Here is a 20,347-nt window from a genome sequence, read left to right on the forward strand (position 1 = left end):
TATGAAGTCACTTGGAATATACCAATGTCATGTCATTCAGAATAAGTAATCAACAGAAAACCAAATTCTAGCAATATATTACCTAAAACTTTAAGAATACTTTGTTTTTCATAGGCTTTATCATTAGTCAGAATTAAAAGCATCACATAGAAAACAGAAGCCTGATTATGGAAAATGTAAAACTATAGCACAATATTTTCCCCACATATCTTGATTCAGTGTTCCAAAGTACCTGAATACATAATAAGCCAATTCAAAGTTTCTTTGTGTCTTTTCTTGGCTGAGGGAAGGGAAGGAAGGGTAGATAAAAGATGAGTAGGTGGATAGGACAGCAAAGACTGTCATTCATTCTATTCTTTTCTAGGTGAAAGTTTCCAGTAGTCATTTTGTACAGAAGATATAAAATAAAAATGAAAACTCTTATTTATACAGTGCTTTGAAATTTACAAACCCCCCTTTCACACTACCATCCTGGGAGTTAGACAGTATGAAAGTATCAATGATTAATATCACTTTACAGATGCGAAAAAGGATTATGTAAAGTTAAATAATGTGTACCTGATTACTCAGCTGGTAAATATCTGAAAGGAGATTTGAACTCAGGTCTCCCAACTCCAAGTCCAGCACTCTATTCACCACACTATCAGATGTTTATTTTACACTATTTTATGTATGTTCTTTTATCCCAATAGAACATAAGTTTTCATGAAGGCAGGAACTATTTCAGTTTTTGTGATTGTATCTCCAAGACTTTGCACATAGTAGGCACTTAATAAAACGATTATTCAATTGATTGGGTATTGACACCCAAGAAATCCTGGTGCTAACCACTATTTTGCTCTATGACCTACTTGAGTTACTTCATTTCTCTTGTGCCTCAGTTTATTAATGGGTGAAATAATCATCATCATACCAGCCACATAGATTAACTGAAAAAAATTAAGTTTGAAACTAATTTGAAAAAAAAATTAAAAGAACTATTCTAAAAATCAAAATAACAATAATACTTATCTACTTGTGAAATCATCACTTTGAAACAGCACTTTCTTTTGGGTGTATAATGTTAAAATGATTTCATCTTAGATATGGTAATAATATCTTGACTTTTCATAGTATTTTTTGTCTTTCTTGCTGACATTTAATTCTTTGTCACAAGTCTGAAGGAGGTATAAGAATATTCATCTTACTTTACCCATTTCCTAAATATTGTAAATGAGACGCAGTAAAGTTGCATGACATTACTTGAGAAGGCAACGGAAGAGCCATTCCATAGTAATAATTCTTAAAGTGAGGTGAGTCAATGATTTACATTTTCCAGGTTTCCAGTTAAAAGTATCCTTGACTGGCAGGCTATGTATTTGCATTTCTAGTGTTCCTTTAAAACTCTCAAGTTTCCTTTGTGCTAGAACTACCACTAAGTTAAATTAAAAATTGACCACATATGTGATCATCCTTTTCACAAGAGAATAGAGAAAGGATGACATATAAAAAGGTCCCAGTGAGGGAAGGGCCCTCCACAATGCTCCATTATAATGCTTAAAAAGAAAACAAGAACCAATTAAGTAAACAATGATTGGGGAAGGTAGGTGCTCTTTCTTCATAGAGGCAGACTGACAAAAAGGAAAAAAAAAACCAACCAGATAATGGCACTAAAGAGTACTTTAATTAAGACATATGACCACTGAGCTATGCAATTAATTTCGAAACTAATCAAAGTGAAAACTATCGATCGGTCACCTGAGCAAGTGGTGGAAGAACCTCCTTGCGTATTTGCTGATTGGGTCTCTATATTCCAATATAGTTGTATCGGAGAGGGGTCTTGTTGGAGCATAGAAGGATCCAAGGCTTGCCTCAAGCTGTGCTGTGGAGTTCAAACAGAGACAGCACTGAGACAAGGGAAGCTGCTTCAATTACAAGCGAGCACTCATGTTTGCAGTCAGTCAGGTTTGGCCGACTTAGATGAAATATGAGCTTGTTGCAGGAAAGATGAAATTAAAATATGACAGCTGGTACAAAAACAAACCTGTGTATAAACTTTCACTTAAGGCTAAGCTGACAATGACTCTGATCAACAAAAAGCTGTCAAAAGTGAAGAAATCCATAATGAACCAACCTCTCACCGCAAATGGGTAATTAAAACAGTGACTCATCAAAGTAACACAGTTTGAACAAGTTTTTCCAGTAAAATCAACTCACAAACTTGACATTTGCTCTCTTTAACCAAAGGGAGGAAAAATTCCCTTTCCTGACAGGGGAGTGGAATCAGTACATTGTGCACTAATGCTTAAGTGAACAAATGAATACAAGTATTAGAAACAGGACCACGATTACGTGTGGGCAGAGTAGGGGTTGTAGGCATGTGGCTTTGCAAAAGTGTGATTTCAAGGGCAACATGGGATCTGTTGACCAAAATCTGAAACAGAACTAGGGATTTACATAGAATAACATAGAATTTAGTCTATTGTTGCAGATGCTATTAAAATGTGAACATCCTCCTAGCTTCTTCATTTAGGTTGCTATCTAATTAGAACCTTAATATGTGTTAATGTAAGTAAAGTGAGGGCATTTGGCGTGACTCTGTGGATTGAGAGCCAGATCTAAAAAAAAACCCAGGAGATCCTGGGTTCAAATCTTGCCTCAGAGGCTTCCTTTCTGTTTGACCCTGGGAAAGACACTTAACCTCCACTGCCTAGCTCTTCTGCCTCGGAATCAATACTCAGTATTAGTCCTAAGACAAAAGGTAAGTTTTTTGTTGTTTTTTTTTTTAAAGTAAATGAAGCTTCTGAGGACAGATTTTTATTGGACTTGGATTGGAAACTCCTTGAGGGCAGGGCTGTCTTTTGCCATTCTTTTTTTTTTGGCATCCCTATTATTTAGCTCAATGTCAATAGCATTCTTTCTAATAAGCACCTCAGAATTATCCTGGATCATTGCATTGCTACTAGTAGCAAAGTCCTTTGCATTGGATCATTCCACAATGTTTCACTTTCTGTGTACAACGTTCTCTTGGCTCTGCTCATTTCACTCCGCCTAGTACTTAGCACAGTGCCTAGCATGCAGTAGGTACTTAATAAACGTTTACTGAAATGAAGTTGGAGCCAACTTGTAGGGCAGGAGGAGGTGACAGTGAGGAATTGGGAGGTTAATCACTCTACCTTAGAGAAAGGTCAAAGCCATGATTTTCCCACTAATTGGAATGATTCATTTCAGCATTTATTGAAAATCTAAGCGCAATTATGATGTTTTTAGTTTGTCAGATTTGAAAGCATTTCTATGAACTTGGCCAAACTGTTAGTAAATTAGGTTTCTCATTATCTCACTTTTAGAGTGTAAGATAAGCTGAATTTGAAGGGTATTTTCTTTCAAAGCAGCAGTCAATTTAGATGAAAATGGAATATCACAATGCTATTGCAAAAACAAGCTGGATCCTCATTCTGCTGCTTGTTTTCTTGACAGTATGTTTGGTACATCTGAAATTTTCCAACCTACAAGGAATGCAAGTAACCATCAGCATAGTTATATATTCATTAGATAGCCCAGCTTGATACTGAAGGCAGAAAGGAAGATCTCAAAGATAACTATAACATTATTATAAATAAAAGGGCTCACTGGGGTCCCTTAATAAAAGGAAAACATTACCATGGCAAATTGGTTAGATATGGAATAAATCTTGGCTGAAAAGAATTCTACATTTTTTTTGAAATGTCTCTGTCAGATCAGGAAAAAATCATAAGCACCTACTTATAATGTGCATATTTTCTATATTCTGGTTTCATGCAAGTTATATATTTTTTGGATACCCTTATACTGCATATTAGTAAATGCCCCTGAAATTTATACTGAGGGGCTAGCCATTCTTTGTTCTCCGCCTGAGGGCTAATCCTTCTGCCTCAAACCAAATTTGGGGTCTGGCTATGAAAGGCCCATATGACAGCAAAGGTCTTTGGGAGCTTCACCAATCAATGGTATACATCTGATCCTAGCGTGTGCCCACCTGCTGATAGTATAAATATTATATTCATAACTAGAAGCAAAGTGTAAGGGAAAGAGCCCTGAGTTCAGAGCCCAAGCCTGGCACTTAATGGCTGATTGACAAATCCCTTAATCTCTCAGATCCTCAGTTTTTTTTAATCTATAAAATTAAGGGGTTGGACAAGAACTCAGAGGTTCCTACCAGCTTTTATTAGCTGTGTGAGCTTGAGCAAGTAATTTAACCAAAGCCTCTGTTTCCTCATCTCTCAAAAAGAGGATAATGGTCCCAACACTATCCACCTCACAGGGTGGTTTTGAGGAAAACTCTGAACTCTATGGTACCATGTAAATGAGAACTATTTTTCATTAGCTGTTAAATATTCTTTTTAAAGTGGAGAAAAATATTGGAAGTATTTCTTACTGGTTGGACCACTGCCACAAAGCAAGCTGAGCAAATGGCCACAGTGTAGAGGTGTCCAGGACAGTAGGTTGTTGCAACTTTCCTTTTGTTCTCTAAAATTATTATAGTTAAGGCTACTTTCATGATATCAGGCAAATGCCCCTTAACCCTTCAAAGTGGTCCAATCTTGCTGTGAATGGAAAATGGAACATCACTGAGCCAAAGTCACGAGAGTACCTAGAAACATTCCAAGATTGTATCCCAAAGGCTGTTAAATAAGTGCCTTTCTGTGATACAGAGACACCCCCAGTGTAATGAAAAGGGCACCAGATTTGGAGGAAGAGGACCCAGTTTCTTACCCTAGCTATGCTACTTATGATTTGTGTCAGCCTAAGTAAATGACTTTCTCTTCTTTGGTCTCAAATGACTCATCTGACTCCTGCAAAAGTGGTCCTTTCATTTTTAAAAATTCAGCTGTGCACTTGACATTAGCTGAATATATTAATAAACAAAGGAGGAAGCATCACATAGTATGGTAGAAAGTGTATTGGGTTTGGAGTCAGAGCAATTGGATAAAAATCCTGGCTTTGTTGCTTACTGTCTGTGCCTTGGGCAAAGCACATAATAATATAGCTAATTATAATATCATTTATATAATGTTTTTAGGTTTGCAAAGCATCTTACAAATATTAATTCGTTCAATCCTCACAATAACTCTGGGAGGAAGATGCAATTATCCAAATTTTATAAATGAGGAAACTGAGGCAGACAGAGGTTAAGTGACTTGTTCAGGGTCATGCAACTAGCAAATAATGGAGGCTAGATTTTAAACTCAGGTCTTCCTGAAACCAGGTCTAGGACTCTATCATCTTTGTGTCACCTGGCTACCTGGATCTCTGCTCTTCATCTCTAAAATGAAGAGGCTGGATTACTTCTAAGGACTCATCTAATACTAAATCTATGATCCTATGATCATAGTATGGTGGGAAGGACATTGTAGAAAGTCAGATGAGCTAGGTTTAAGACAACTCTTCAGCTATGGGGCAAGTCTCAACCTCAATGAACCTCAGAATGACTTGCTTTACCTACTGGATCTTGTGAGGATTAAATAAAAAATGAGTAATCAATTAAAAATTAATCTAATTAATTGATTAAAATTTTAAGGACTAATCAATTAAAATATATAATAGGAAAAATGTTCAGATAGGAATATAAACAGGGCTATTTTGTTACAACTATTAAATTTAGTACATTCAAACTATTTAACAAGTTGATAGTTTCACTAACAATGTTCTTTTTGGTATGCTCTTGTTTGTTGATGATTTTTAAGTTCATAATAAACTAGAAGACTCAAAAAGAAAACAAAAGAAGCAAGATGAAAATTATTTTATAGATACAATGTACTAATGAATTACAGTTTAAATCTCACCTTCTCTTTCTGGCGTTAGCCGTTGCCTAAGAAGATGGTTTACAATGGCACTCATGCTCATGTAACACTGATGACCCATAGCATTCCAGTTCATGCTGTTTAGGACACTTATTGCTTCATGTATCTCCTCATAACGAATATATTGATGGATGAGGTCTACATGACTCAGCTGTCCTTTTGTGAAGATTCCTGCAAGAAAAAAATTTTAAATCAAGTGAAGGAAAAAGTAGGAAATAATGATAGTCAATGCATTTTTAAAACCTGGCAAATTTACTATTAAAAGTGTTGTATTAGTCTCTGTTTTACATAAAGAACAGCATTTTATTTTAGTAATTTACTATTACATTCACTTCTTGTAAGCTATATAATTAGCCAATGGAGTGCTCTCTCTCTCTCTCTCTCTCTCTCTCTCTCTCTCTCTCTCTCTCTCTCTCCATATATATATATATGTATATATACACACACACAGATACACACACATATATACATATATATATATATGTAAAATCTAACAGAATATCAGAGTATTCTAGGCAGTACTGGTGAACTTATAGAGAATTAAACTATATTAATTTATTGATAGGTACACCTAACCAAAGATTCTTTCTAATTTTTTCAAGGATAAAAACTTTCACAACCCCTAATTATCATGCTTATTCTTTTTCAAACTAGCATTAGGGATAAGATTACTCCAAAGTCACAAGATATTTTCAGGATAATACTTATTTTGATAGACATCGTAGTTCTACTTTTTTATGAAAGAGCTCAAAGTAAATGCTTTTGCTTAATCTCTCAAACTTATGGAAATTAACTCTGATTCCCATGATGAAGAATAGGGAGCCATTTTAAAGAGATCAATATGTGTGCATAAGGAACTGATAAATCAACTTAGGATCAAAGAAGGAAAAGGACCAGTTCCTGGGCTGAATGGGATAATTATGATGGAGGGAGCAGAAAAGATCCAACTTGTTTGGTTTCAGTTTTCTCTGCTGAGAAGCATTATTTGGGGGGCTGGAAAGAAGAAAACAAAAATATCTGAGAGTGAGTTGAAACCTAAGATAAGTAAGGAGATAGTAAGAGAGCGCCTAAATAGTGTTCAAATTACTTGGGATAAAGCAAAATAAATAAGTGTATTAATAAACCTTATAACTTTTTATATCTTTAAAACCTTTTAATAAACACTATATCTTTCAGTTGTAATCATTTGTTTTAATTAATTCAGCATGAAGTTTACAACATTTTGGCACATTTTAATTCATCTTGAAACTGTATTTTATCACACTGGACAGTAAGCATATCTTTGATAATCAGTTCACAACTCCCTCCCCCCCCCCAATTTAGCTTGATTATAGCCCTAGTTTTTCAATGGGATTTTAATTAGGCAAGTTCCAAGGGCAATGGAAGCCTGTTTATCTTTATCTTGGATAGCTTTCTTAACCTTTTATGATGTGCAGCTTGATGCAAGGCCATGATGCATGTAGCATTCCATCTCCACTTAGGAATTTCTATAATTCCACAGCAATTCTCTTCAACATGTTGAAATATTTATTAGATACCATTTATTCCTTTGGGCCTTCTGAAAATTAAAAAAAAATTGCCCAAACATTTTTGGGTGAATGGTTACCATTTGTTGGAGATACTCCTATTGTATACTCTTTTGAACTTCTGAGCATGGTTTTTATATACCCTTAAAAAACTCTTACTTCCTGTCTTTGTAACAATTCTAAGACTGAAGGGCAAGAGCCAAGCAAATGGAGTTAAATGACTTGCCTAGGGTCACACAGCTTAGCAGGAAGTGTCTGAGGCTCAATGTGAACCTAGATCCTCCCAACTCCAGGTCTGGCACTATGCCCACTACGCCAATTAGTTGCCCTGTGGCTTTGATAAACCTTTGGGTGAAAAAAATTAGGGTTCTTCAGTAAAAATGCCTAATGTTCAGAACTCTAATCTTTGTATTGTCTTACCCATCACAAGTACTTTTTCTTGAAAGAAATGGTTAGTAGCCATTTAAGGGAGGAAAAAACCCTGCTCTTTTCACTGTTCTTTCAACTTCAAACCTTACTGTTTTAAAATCAATAACAATCACATCACCTGCCTAGTCTCTGTGAGGATCTTTGTTTATTTTTTTGAGGATTAATTAGGCTGTTTTGCAACAACAATTGATCAGTTTTTAGGTTCATTTTAAATTTTCCTTTGACTTTGGTGCAACTTATTTGGTTTCAATTTGGGCTTGAATAATCCTTTAAATTCTTGATTTCCACACCAACAGCCTTTGCGATAACTCTTACAGTTATTGAAGTGTACTCTTTAAAGAGCGATAACTTTTGCACACTTCTTTGAAGTTATTTTTTAGAAAACCAAAGAATTAAAAACACAACATAAGAGAGTGATAAAAAATGTGGTTATGCCACAAGACCTAGTTCTCAACTGACAGAGACCTAATTAAATATGGGGAAAGTAAATAAATCCAGTTTCATCTGGTCAAAGTTAGATCCTCTGAGTCAGCCTAGTGTTAGTAGAGACATACACATGACTGCTGTCACAAAATGAAGCCATGTCAAAATTATTGCTTGTCCAAGTAATTCAGGCATGATGCTATCTGCTCTTTGAAGAGTCCTTGATGATCTCAGGACTAAACTGTATGCCAGTTGGCAAAAGAAAAACTAAGATGCTGCCAGTGTTATGCACAAGACTGTGGAGAATGAAGGAAAATGCCACAGGAGGGTTTTAAAACTATTAAAGTTATAGAGGAATGTGTACTAAGGGTAGAATCAGAAGATCTAGACTCCAATTCCTCCTCTGACATTTACTACCTGGGTGACATTTGGCAAAATACTTAACTTCCCTGAGCTTCCATTTCCTCCTCTATAAAATGAAGGGGTTGGACTAGGTCCCAACTGAAGCAATTTTCAGCTCTAGATCTATTATTATAATTCTTGCTTAATTTCTATAGTAAAACTTGTCATTTTAGATGTTCAACATTTTGATTTAAAGGATCATAATTACATATGAATCATATGGCCAAGTATCTAATATATCCTAACTGAATTAAAGGAAATTAGTTTTCACTATTGTGAATTTAGTTTTAATTAGGCCATTTCATTTTACTTATTAGTGCTTACTTTTATAGATTCACAAAATCAGTTGTTTTTCTAGAATCCCAAAGTCATGGTTGTATGTATGTGTATGTACCTATACACATACACATACATGTGTGTATATATATGTGTGTGTGTGTATATATATATATATACATATATATATATGTATATTGCTGCAACTTTTCCAGTCACTCACGTGTGATTTCAGAGTAATTCTTGACTGTTCCCTCTCTGTAGCCCTCCATATCTAAAAAGTTAAGAAACCTTGTTGACTTGAGATCAACAATATTACTTATATCAGTCCCTTCCTTTCATTTACACGGCCCCTACTTTAGTTCAGACTCTTATCACCTCTTGTTGGTCTATTACAATCGCTTCTTAACTTCTTGATTCAATCCATCCTTCACCCAGCTGCCATATTCAGATACCTGAAAAACAGAGTCTGATGGCAGTAGCTCACACTGAGGTCATACCACTACCTATGAACCTTCAGTGCTTCCCTACTATATCTAAGGTATATGGAGTATGTAGGGAGGAGCAGCTCTAGTGTGAGGGATTGCTAATCCACTTTGGGTGTCTATCCGTCACCCAATTCTCAGCCATGGTTCCAAGAAGCCACTGCATGTGCTTTGGACACATCCCAGCAAAACCACCAGGGTAGGTAGGCAAAACCAGGTGATGGGTGACTGAGAGGCCTCAAATCAATCAGTGAGTTAGGGGATGTCTACCCCAAGCATGTGGAGGCTTCCCCCAGTGGAATGGGAACATAAGAAAAATTTGTTCCAACAAGTCATGAATGCAGCTGAAGTTGGCTTCTGGAGTACTTAGAGCTTAGTCAAACATCAAAGACACCACAGTCATCCACTTCATCTCAGGAGAACACCAGTTGTCTTGTCTTTTCTCTTGCTACTAGACTCAGATGACTGGAAGAGAGAAAATGGCTGAAGGCCCAACTCTGCCTTACTTAATTTCAAAGCATTCACAAGTCAAGCCTTTACTGTGTGATGTTATTGGTCCTCTTAGAAATGACAAACAATAAATAACTTATATTCAAGATGAAATTAAAACTCTTCAGCCTGACATGTTGTTTAGCATTAGTCCTCTTCACTCAAGCCAAAATGGACCACTATTTCCCAAACTTGATGTACCAAATGGTACATCATGTCTGTCACTATGGAATGCGCTTTCTTGCTTGTCCCTTCCTATAAGAAGTCTTATCTGCATAAAAGAACCTGAATGTTCCCCCCGTCCTGAAATTACTTTGCATTTTTTATTTGCTCATGTATATATGCTATATCTCACAAAAAGAATGTTAAGTTCCTTGAAGATAGGGACTGTTTTCTTTTTTATCTTTGTATCTCCAGCAACTAGTGCATACTTAATAAATGTTCCTTAAATAAAATTGAATGAATGGGGCCCAAATAAAAGATGTTTCTTACATTGTTTTGATCTTGCATTTTCTACTATGGTAGTCCTTGAGTGGCTTTTTCCAAAAGGCCTATTTTTCTTGATCCAAATTTCACAAGGCATTTTGCTTACATATCACTTTTTCCATTCAACTGAGATATATTTTATAACATTTGCAAAACATGTCACCAACAAATAACACATCAAGCAGCAATGATGCCAACAAGGAAGAAAGCAGGGATCTGCTGAAAGAGGCTGATAGAGATACACAGGAAACTCATTAGCAAACACAGGTTTTTATGTTTTTTAAACATGGAAAGTGCTCAAAAGAAGAACTGTAAACTATTAACTAAATGAAAGACAGTTCCACATGAGTAATAATTAATAAAAACAAATGAGCAATAAAACAAACAACACTGAGTTGTCACCTCACATCTATCAAATTGGCAAAGATGAGCTTAAACAAAAAATCTGACACCACAAACAAATTAGAGGAGCAAGGAAGAAATGACTTGTTAGTTTAATGGATAGAAAAGGGTTTATGAATAAACAAGGGCTAGAGGAGATAGCAGAAGGTAAAATGGACACTTTTAATTACATAAAATTGAAAGGTTTTGCACAAACAAAACCAATGCAGCTAAAATTAGAATAAAAGAAAGTAAATGGGAAAAAAATCTTTGTAGCAAGTTTCTCTGCCAAACAAGGGATTTCATATTTGGAAAGTAACAGTGAACCACTAGATTTTTCTCATTAGGGAGGATGACACGGTCAGACCTGAGGATCAGGAACATCGGTTTAACATCCAAATGGAAGAGGATCAGGAATAGAGAGAGACTTATGGCAGGAAGATTAATTCATAGACTATTGTAATAGTCTGGTTTTGAAATGATGAGGAATGACTGTGTGAAATGATGAGGAATGACTTATAACAGAGACATGACTATGTAAAAGGAGAGGAGGCAAATGCAAGAGACATTATGAAAATAAAATCAACATGCTTTTGCAGCAGGATATGAGGAATAAGAATCAGGCGTCAAGGAGGACAAAGAAAACAGTGGCACCCTCAAAAGCGATAGGGAATCTTGGAAGAAGAGACAATTTGAGGCAAAAAATAATGAGTTCAGTTTTTGAGATTAAGATGTCTGAAGGATAATCCAATTAGAGATGTTTAACAGGCAGCTGCAGTTGCAAGACTGGAGGTCAGCAGAGAAGTTGGGAGTAGATAAGTAGACTTGAGAGTCATCAGCCTAGAGATGATAATTGTATCTTTGGGACCTGATGTAATCACCAAGTGAAACAGTATAGGAATTGAGGAAAAGAGAGTGCAGGATAAATAATGTGAGACACCTTGGCTTGTGAGACAGCCACAGTTAATGAGTATGACCTGGATGAAGATTCAGCAAAGAGAATGAGGAGTAAAGGTGAGGTAGGTATGAGAAAAACTAGAAGAATATTTCAAGAAAACTTAAAGAAAAGAGATTATCAAAGAGAAGGGGGATGATTAACACTACAAAAGTAGCAGAAAGGACAAGAAGGATGAGGATTGAGTTAGATTTGGCAATTTATAATTTGGAGAGAACAGTTTCAGTTGAATTAAAAGGTGGAAAGCCAGACTAAAGGGAGTTAAGACAATGAAAGAAAAATAAGTGGAGGCATCTATTGTAGACAGCCTTTTCAAGGAGTTTGGACTCAAAAAAGAGGAGGGATATGGGATGATAGCTGGCAGGGATGAACAGATCAAGTGATGGGTTTTTGAGGGTGGGGGAGACATGAGCATATTGGTAGGCTGTAGGAAAGCAGCCAGTATAGAGAAATTGAAGATAAGTGGAAGAAGGGATGATAGATAGGGCAATCTGCTCAAGAAGATGAGATGGAATAGGATCATGTGTGAATCTAGAGGAGTTTTCCCTGGCAAGAAGGGCACCTCATTATGTGATACAGAGGTAAAGGAGAGGTTAGTGGCAGAAAGCATGTAGGTGAAGTAAGATGAAGAAGGGAAAGGAGGATCTCTCAGCAAATGGCCTCAATTTATTCAGTAAACTATGAGGTAAGGTTCTCAAGAAAAGAAGGTTTGGGAGTATAAATATAATGTGACGGACTGTGAGAGGAACAAGATGAATGGCTTGGACAAAATATTCTGGATTTGAGTGCAGACTTGCTGATTGGGAGCAAGGAGAGACTTCATGGAGAAGTTGGAACATGAGCTGGACCTTGAAGAACATAATAACTACATAGGAGGCTTGGAGAGGGATGAAAAAGTTTGGAAGAGACTTTGTATTGAGTAGAATAGTGAATGGATAGGGGAGATGTAAAAGGATTGATTTGCCCCATTGAAGATATGTAACATATATTTTCAGGGAACAGTATGGTTTCATTATTTTCTCCAGCTTCGTTCAGTCATACATTGTGGGAGAAAAAGAAAACATGGTGGGAATGATCAAAGGCTTGTCAGGGCAAGATTGACTGTATAAAACTGTATAATAACAGCAAGGGACTCAAGGAGAAGAGGCAAAAGAATAAACGTTTACATAGACCTACTATGTTCTAGGCATAGTCGAAGTGCTTTGAACTCATTTGATCCTCACAACAAACCCTGGATGGTAGGTGCTATGATTACTCATATTTTACAGTAGAGGACAATGAGGTAAAAGTGGTTAATTGATTTGCCCAGGATCTTGTGGCTTTTGCTCGGAGACCAGATTTGAACTTAACATCTTCTTCATTCAAGGATTAGTATTCTATCTACTGAGCTGCTCAAGAGAAGAGCTAAGTGTAGAGCTAAACTGGTTCACCAAGGGATAAAGATGGAGGAAGGAAGAGAGCATGGCTACAGTAAGGGTGATGACCCAGGAAAGAACTGAGGAGTTAAGGGACTGAAGGTGTGTATAAATAATAGGATCTGATAAATAGAGGCAGAGGAAGGATGATAAGATTGTGATAAAATTAGTGAATTTCAGAATCCATGAATGTGAAAATTCTGGATTGTAATGGCAAGATCAAAAATATGATCATCTTTGTGTGTGGCTGAGGTATGGTGGAAGAGGAGGAGTCATGGGAAATGAAAAAGCTGAAGAATGTGAAGTTAGAATGTCTAAGGTAATATCAATAGGTATGGTGAAGTCTCATTGTATTGGATTTGAGGAGAAAAAGATTGTGAGGCAGGCAACAAATAAACTGAAGAAAGAAGTACAGTGTTTTCGGGACAGTAGTCAATAGTTATACAAATTTTGATTTAATGGTACATAAGGATGAAGTGAAACTTTAAAGGAGGAGATGTTACTAAGGGATGGTGGTAAAGAGAGAGTTTGCAAGTGACAATGAGAAGTAAGGAGTATTCCAACTCTCCTATCTTGACCACTGAATCGGAGGGAAAGAGTGAATGTACACCCAATGCTGGAAAGGGAGGCCAGGGAGCTCATGTCACCAGGAGAGAACCAGGTCTTTGTGAGAGCCAGAAGATGGAAGGACTGGGAAAGGAAAAAAATCTGTGTTGCCTATGGAGCAGGCATTCCAGAGAGTACTGTGGAAGGGATGGGTAGTTTTAGAGTGAGATGTTGTGGTAGAGTATTGACAGGGACAGAAATAAGAGATGAGGCAGTGGAGGACAGAGAAGGGGATTAAACTGATGACCACCAAGGGTTTAGAATCAAAAGAATGAGGAGGGAGGGGTTTCTTCATCTTTGAGGAATGAGTTTAGGTAGATTTTTACTGTCCAAAGGGGTTGACCTCATGGTGGAATCTTAAAATCTGATGCTTATATCTGTGGTTGTTTCATATGCTTACAATTTGGCAAAACTATAAATCCTCACAGCATCTCTCCCTCTTAACTGCAAGTTTATTGGAATCCGTGTGACTCAAGGTGACCCTACTTTTGTTAAAACTTTCTTTTATATCTTCTCCAGCAATGATATCACTAATTAACGCTTTGATAAGGAAAAATCAATGAACTAGGTGTTCTCTGCTCTCGCCTTGTACTCTTCCTTATCCAGGCATTTACTAATATTCCCAATGCCTGGAATGCCCTCCCCTTGCAATCTGCCTCTATGGCTATTACATTCTTCAAGGTCCTGCTCAGGTGCCACTTTCTCCATGAAGTCTCCCTGCTCCCACTCAGCAACTCTATCCTCAAATTTTCCTCAAATTAAGAGCATTTTGTCTACACCATTCATTTTGTCCCTCTCACATTCTGTCTTATGTCATACTTATTTGTGTGCAGCTCCTTTCTCTCTAGTTGATTCTAGATTCCTTGAAAGGAGGGATATAACTTATTTCATCTCAGCAGAAAACTCTTCTGAATTCCCCAGTTATTTGTGCTCTCCTTCTTCCTTTAGTTACTTTTTATTTATTTTTCTATATAGTTTTTGTCCATTGAATACATCTTGCCCTCTTTCACCCATCTCACCAGTAGAATATAAGTTCTTGGAGGGCAGAGACTATTGCCTTGTTGAGGTGTTTTTTTTTTCTCTTTGTATTTCCATAATAACTTTGCATAATGTCTGGGCCATTATTTTCTTTAATCAAGATCTATATTGGTGGAGGGAGATTGATGTGAAAGAAAATCCCCCACCAATATAAATCACCAACTGTTCTGCAGCTTATCATCTTAGAGATCTGCAGGGGCACTGGGAGGGTAAGTGACCTTGCCCAAGGATGACACAACTAGTGTGTCGGAAACAGAATTTAAACTCAGGACTTCCTAACTCTGAGAATGGCTCTCAATCCACTGCAATTAAGCTCCCTGGAATATAGTGGTGACTTATCAAATAGAATTGAAGTTGAAAAATAATGAAATAACATAAAAAATGCTGCCTATAAGAACAAATTATAAAAGAGATGATTCTTTTCTAAAAGAGTTCCAAGACAACAGACATGCTAAATAAGTCTTAATGCAGGTGAAATAAAGAAGATACAATTAGGGTTGAACTTGTCCTCACCTATATTTCTCAGGCTATTTTTAAAATCCCAGGAGAGAAAAGCTCTCTGAAGGTTTGTTGTTCAGTTTGATCACTTGGACCCTTAAGGAAAATATAATTCATATAACTGAGCTGCTCTTTTTATGACATCATCTTTTTTAAGTCATGTACCATACTTGGGTAAATCTCATTAATGGGGATATTCTCTCCAACAGTGCACAATATGGCCTAGTCATGCTTATCCTGTGTAATTCTTGTCCAGTTCCTCTTATAAATTCTCCATAGATATCCACCCTAGATTCTGAGGACTTCTAGGGAAGTTTACCATATGTAGGTACTAATTCCATATATTCCCTTTAAGCTTTTTTTTTGCTCTAAGATAAATCATCATAACTAATGGATATGTTAAAAACAAATAAATAAGTAAACTTTCAAAGGAGATTAATTCAGAATAATGAATAAAAGAAAATAAAATGTTAAGTACTTTTCTAAATTTTTCCACCTACAAATCAACTATGCTAGCAATGATAGCTAATACAATGTCAGACAGATAACTTGAAACCCTAGAAAGCTTATTTCTGTCATTTCATTATAGCTACTATTGTTTTTTTTTCTCTCTCTGCTCTTTGTACTTGTAGATAACTCAAAATTGCCAGGGATAGTTTATATATTGTATGACAGCATTGAGATTCAAAGAGATACTGTGTTGGTATTTCGAGTCTAACTCTTTGTGGCCCCATGAACAGCAGTGTGGGATTTTCTTGGCAAGAAACTGGAATGGTTTGCCATTTCTTTCTCCAGTACAATCAGTGGATCCTTTTGTAAGGCAATTGGAGGTTAAATGACTTTCTCGGGGTTATACAGCTAGGAAGTATCTGAGGCTGGATTTGAACTCAGGTCTTCCTGCCTCTATACATGGTACTCTTAACCATGGAGCCACAGCTGCTTCTACTCGAAAAGATTTGGCAGACTACAGCTAGATGTCTCACCTAATGAGATGAAGTTTAGGATAGGGGAGTCTCTGGGGCCTTGACCCATGATTTCATTGGTGTGGGGTCACTCCTGTTAAGGAAATGTTCTCTTTTAATGCAAACGAGTACTTTCTCTGCTCCTTATGGTCTTAGAGAAGGCATACTGAGAGGGATAGCCCAGGGTCATATAGTCAGTATATGCCAGAGGTGGAAACTGAACCCAAGTTTTCCTGGCTTCCAGGTCTGCTCTCTATTCTGCCATGCTATCTCTCAATGAGATGAAATTTGAAAGAGATAAATGAGAAGTCTTTCATTTGAGTTGGATGAAAGGGAGAACAGAAGGAGTGCTGACAGATCCTGCTAGGTGGCAGACCCTGAGCTAAGAACTTGGCAACTATTATTTGTTATCCTCACAAAACATGCCCGGGAAGTAGGTGGTATTATGATTCTCATATTTATAGACAAGGAAACTGAGGCAAACAGAGGCTAAGAGACTTGTCCAGCATTACACAGCTAGTAAATGTCTGAGACTAGATTTAAACCCAGGTCTTCCTGACTCCAAGCTCAGCACTCTACCTTTTGTGCCACCTAGCTGCCTCTAACTGAGTGATAAAAACCCAACTGTAGAGGCACATGATGAGAAAGATATGGCTAGATGATAGAGCATGTAGAAAGGAATTGCAGGCTTTAGTGGACTCTAAATCTGAGCTAAAGGACGCCAAGGCACTGGTAAAAGCCAATGAGATTTCACACTGAACCAAATGATGCATAATGTGTGGTGGGAGGGATGGGACAATCCCACACTTCTATATGTTGATCAGACCATCTATTCTCATGCAACTGACACATTTTTAAAAGCGTATCAATACTGCAGGGACAGAAGGGGAAAGAGTTGATCCCAAAGAACAATACTGCCACCCACAGATAGCATTTATGGAAGGGGAACTGATACCAAGAGGAATAACATAGATGTGGGGACCTGACTGTCCCTACCTCCCTGGACAACATATGGTGGGTGTCTTGGATGGTAAATAAGATGTACATGGTTCCAGCTCAGATCACAATCTCTAAGATACTCAGTGGCTAATACAGAATTTTGAGACCAATAAGTGACATAGTGCTAATTTAGAATTGCCTTATCCCCAGTGAGGGAAGGCACTGGGATACCATAGTCTGGACCATTGAAATGAGGCTGTTCTCTGACTTGTCTAAAAAGAACTGAATTGTGCTGCTCTTAACATATGGTGCCTAGCACATAATAGGTGCTTAATAAATGTTTACTGAGTGATTGATTGAATAAGGGGCGAGGAGCCAAGAAACAACACTAACTGTGCCAAAATGTAATGGCAGCTGAGATGGTGTAATGGTGCTGTTTGGCGCCTCAGGTCAGTTAAAGCATAGCATACATACATTTATTATGGGGATTTGGGTTACAGGTTCTCTGGACAACATACAGAAGAGGCTGATGAGGGAGCGAGGGAATTCAAATGAGAATTCATATGAGAATCTATTAAAGGAATGTAGAATGCTTAATACGCAGATGAAGAGGGAATAGCACAGCCACTTCCAAGTGTGTGACAGTTCATTAAGTGGAAGAAAAATCAAGCTTGTTTGGTCTTAAAAGGTAAGACATGGAGTAATATGTACACTTTGGAAAAAATTCTTAACAATGAGAATGGTACAAAGTAGAACCCATCATCACCCTTGGGACTGGTGAGTTGCACATCTTCGGACGTTCTCAAGTGAGGGATAAATGTGGCCAAAGGTTTGCTAGAATGCAGTTTCCTAATTTAGCTTTGTTTAAGACAATATGACCTTGGAAAGTCCTTCTGATTTTGAGATATTCAAATATCTGATATATCTGATACTCAAATCAGATTCAGTGATCATGATTATTAGGCAAAGAGATTCTCAAGGCTTAACGATTTAAAAAATTAAGACAATATGTTGCCTTTCATATATGAAAATGACTATGCACTCTTTGATTACTTTTGTTTTTCCAATAGTAATGACAGATTTTTACTGAGGATCTTTTTTTCCCCTTGTGAATGTTTTCACATTCACAAATGTGAAATGGCTGGTCAGCCTTAAAGGTAGCGGTCTGTAGAAATGAAACTTGAATTTTTCTCTGTATAAAATCAGTTGACTTGTGGGATTCAAAATCAAAGTCATGGTTTAATTAGCACCTGGCTCTCCTATGTTAATAAATAAAAAAATTCCCTTTTAAATTCTGGTCAATCACAGCTAAATTGTGAGCCACACCTTTAATGTCAAATTTTCCAAAGGTTTGCACAATGAACACCTGAAAAAAAACACAACCTCATAAATATGCCCTGAGTAAAATGTACATGCAATTACCTGTTTATATTTGCAATGACTTAATTTATACATGAAAAATTCATATGAATGCCCAGATTTAGAAATATGTTAGTACAAGAAAAGCATATATGTTTTTAGTTGCCACTAAATCAGATCCTCGGAAATGTTAGAACTTTAGTTTTATTTCAGTGTAGCGTTTTTTTCCTCCTTGGGAAAACAAAAAGACGTTACGTGTTAGATCTGAAATATTCCAAGGAAGAAGAAATGACTAATCACAGTGTAGTTGTTATTAACCTTATTAATGCATGAAAATTGGCAAAAAAGAAAGATAACTAACCACGCAGAACTGCATAATTTGACCTTAAAAGATGCTGCAAGATAGGAACATTTCCCTAGCCTCCAAAATTTATAATGATAGGAAAACAAATTTAAAATGATATGTTTCAATTGGAGAGGTCACCATCTTCCCATATGGGATGCCTGGCTTTTCTTGGATGCTAGGCTTTCAAGAGACCTTCTTGGGAAAAAGAGGTGACAGCCAACTCATTGCCTAATTGATTTAGGAATAGTGCCCAGGGAGATAGTCCAATTAAGTCTACAAGCCGGCAATTAGCAGGAAGGCCTCTAAATCCCTGCACTGAGAGCTTGTTTGCTTTAGTAAGAACATAAATGTGCTAGAGATAGGCAGGGAAAGCTGGGCTTTCTGGAAAGCTGCTGTGAGTAGTCCCACAAGGGAGGACTAAAGAAAAGCTAGGTATACTGGGCAGGGAGCCTTCTGCTTAATAGTTAACTGGGTAATTTAGATGTTGTATTTTTTTTTTTATAACAGACAACATGTAAAACATCAAACATCCACTTTAGTATTGAATGTGGAGATATACAACTGTAAAACCTGTTGTTGGGCAAAGTGGGGCTGGATTATTTATCTTACAATAAATGGCAGCCTATACATTTTTCCCTTTCAATATTCTTCTTGGACAATAATGACATTTTGGGTACATTCAAGTAAATTTCTTCTTTGGAAAGACAGGACTCCAACTAGAATACAATAAATCTGTTGACTAATAGATAACTGTCTTTCAGCTCAAATGAGATACGATAGGTAAAGTGCTTGGCAAACTTTAAACTATGTAAATTTTAACTATTATAATTTCAGATTAATAAAATAAGATGAATTAAATTAAGTTAATTTCATTTCAGGAGGTAAAAATGATTGTCATATTACTGAAGCCACTATCTCCTGGAAATTTTATATTTTTGTGTGAATTGGCAATTATTTAATCAATGACATAGATTCACCAAACCATTTGTAAAAAATGGGGCAAAATTTTTCAGAATTTAATATTTTATTTTTTAATTAAGAATTAAATTAATTTAAGAATTAATTAAGATTTTAAAATTCTTTTTCATTTGAAACTGACTATGACATGTATGTAGGACAGCTAGATAGCAGACTAGGTAGAGCACTAGGCCTGGAGACAGGAAGACTCACCTTCCTTTTTAAAAAACTTTAAATTTTGGGGGCAGCTGGGTGGCTCAGGGGATTGAGAGCCAGGCCTAGAGATGGGAGGTCCTAGGTTAGAATCTGGCCTCAGACACTTCCTAGCTATGTGACCCTGGGCAGGTCACTTAACCCCCATTGCCTAGCCCTTACCACTCTTCTGCCTTGGAGCCAATCCATAGTATTGGCTCCAAGACAGAAGGTAAGGATTTTTATAAGAAAAAGAAAATTAAATTTATTCATTTATTTGTTACATCAATTGGATGAAAAAATTAAAGCTATATTTTACTGTATGAAAAATGTTCTAAATCATTATTGATTAGGAAAATGCAAA

The 20,347-nt window shown here is 36.8% G+C and overlaps 1 protein-coding gene across 1 annotated transcript in view; it reads right to left on the reverse strand.

Moving 5' to 3' along the window:
- The window catches only part of LOC123233354 (WD repeat containing planar cell polarity effector), a 159,173-nt gene that overhangs the window by 61,718 nt on the left and 77,108 nt on the right, over positions 1-20,347 (reverse strand). Inside the window, exons 10-11 of the mRNA XM_044659480.1 lie at positions 5,802-5,990; positions 1,738-1,861 (exon numbers count right to left, since the gene is read on the reverse strand). Of these exons, the coding sequence (XP_044515415.1) occupies positions 1,738-1,861; positions 5,802-5,990 (313 nt within the window). The remainder of the gene's footprint in view (positions 1-1,737; positions 1,862-5,801; positions 5,991-20,347) is intronic.

The sequence above is a fragment of the Gracilinanus agilis genome, chromosome 2 (genome assembly GCF_016433145.1).
Source record: "Gracilinanus agilis isolate LMUSP501 chromosome 2, AgileGrace, whole genome shotgun sequence".
Lineage (NCBI taxonomy): Eukaryota > Metazoa > Chordata > Mammalia > Didelphimorphia > Didelphidae > Gracilinanus > Gracilinanus agilis.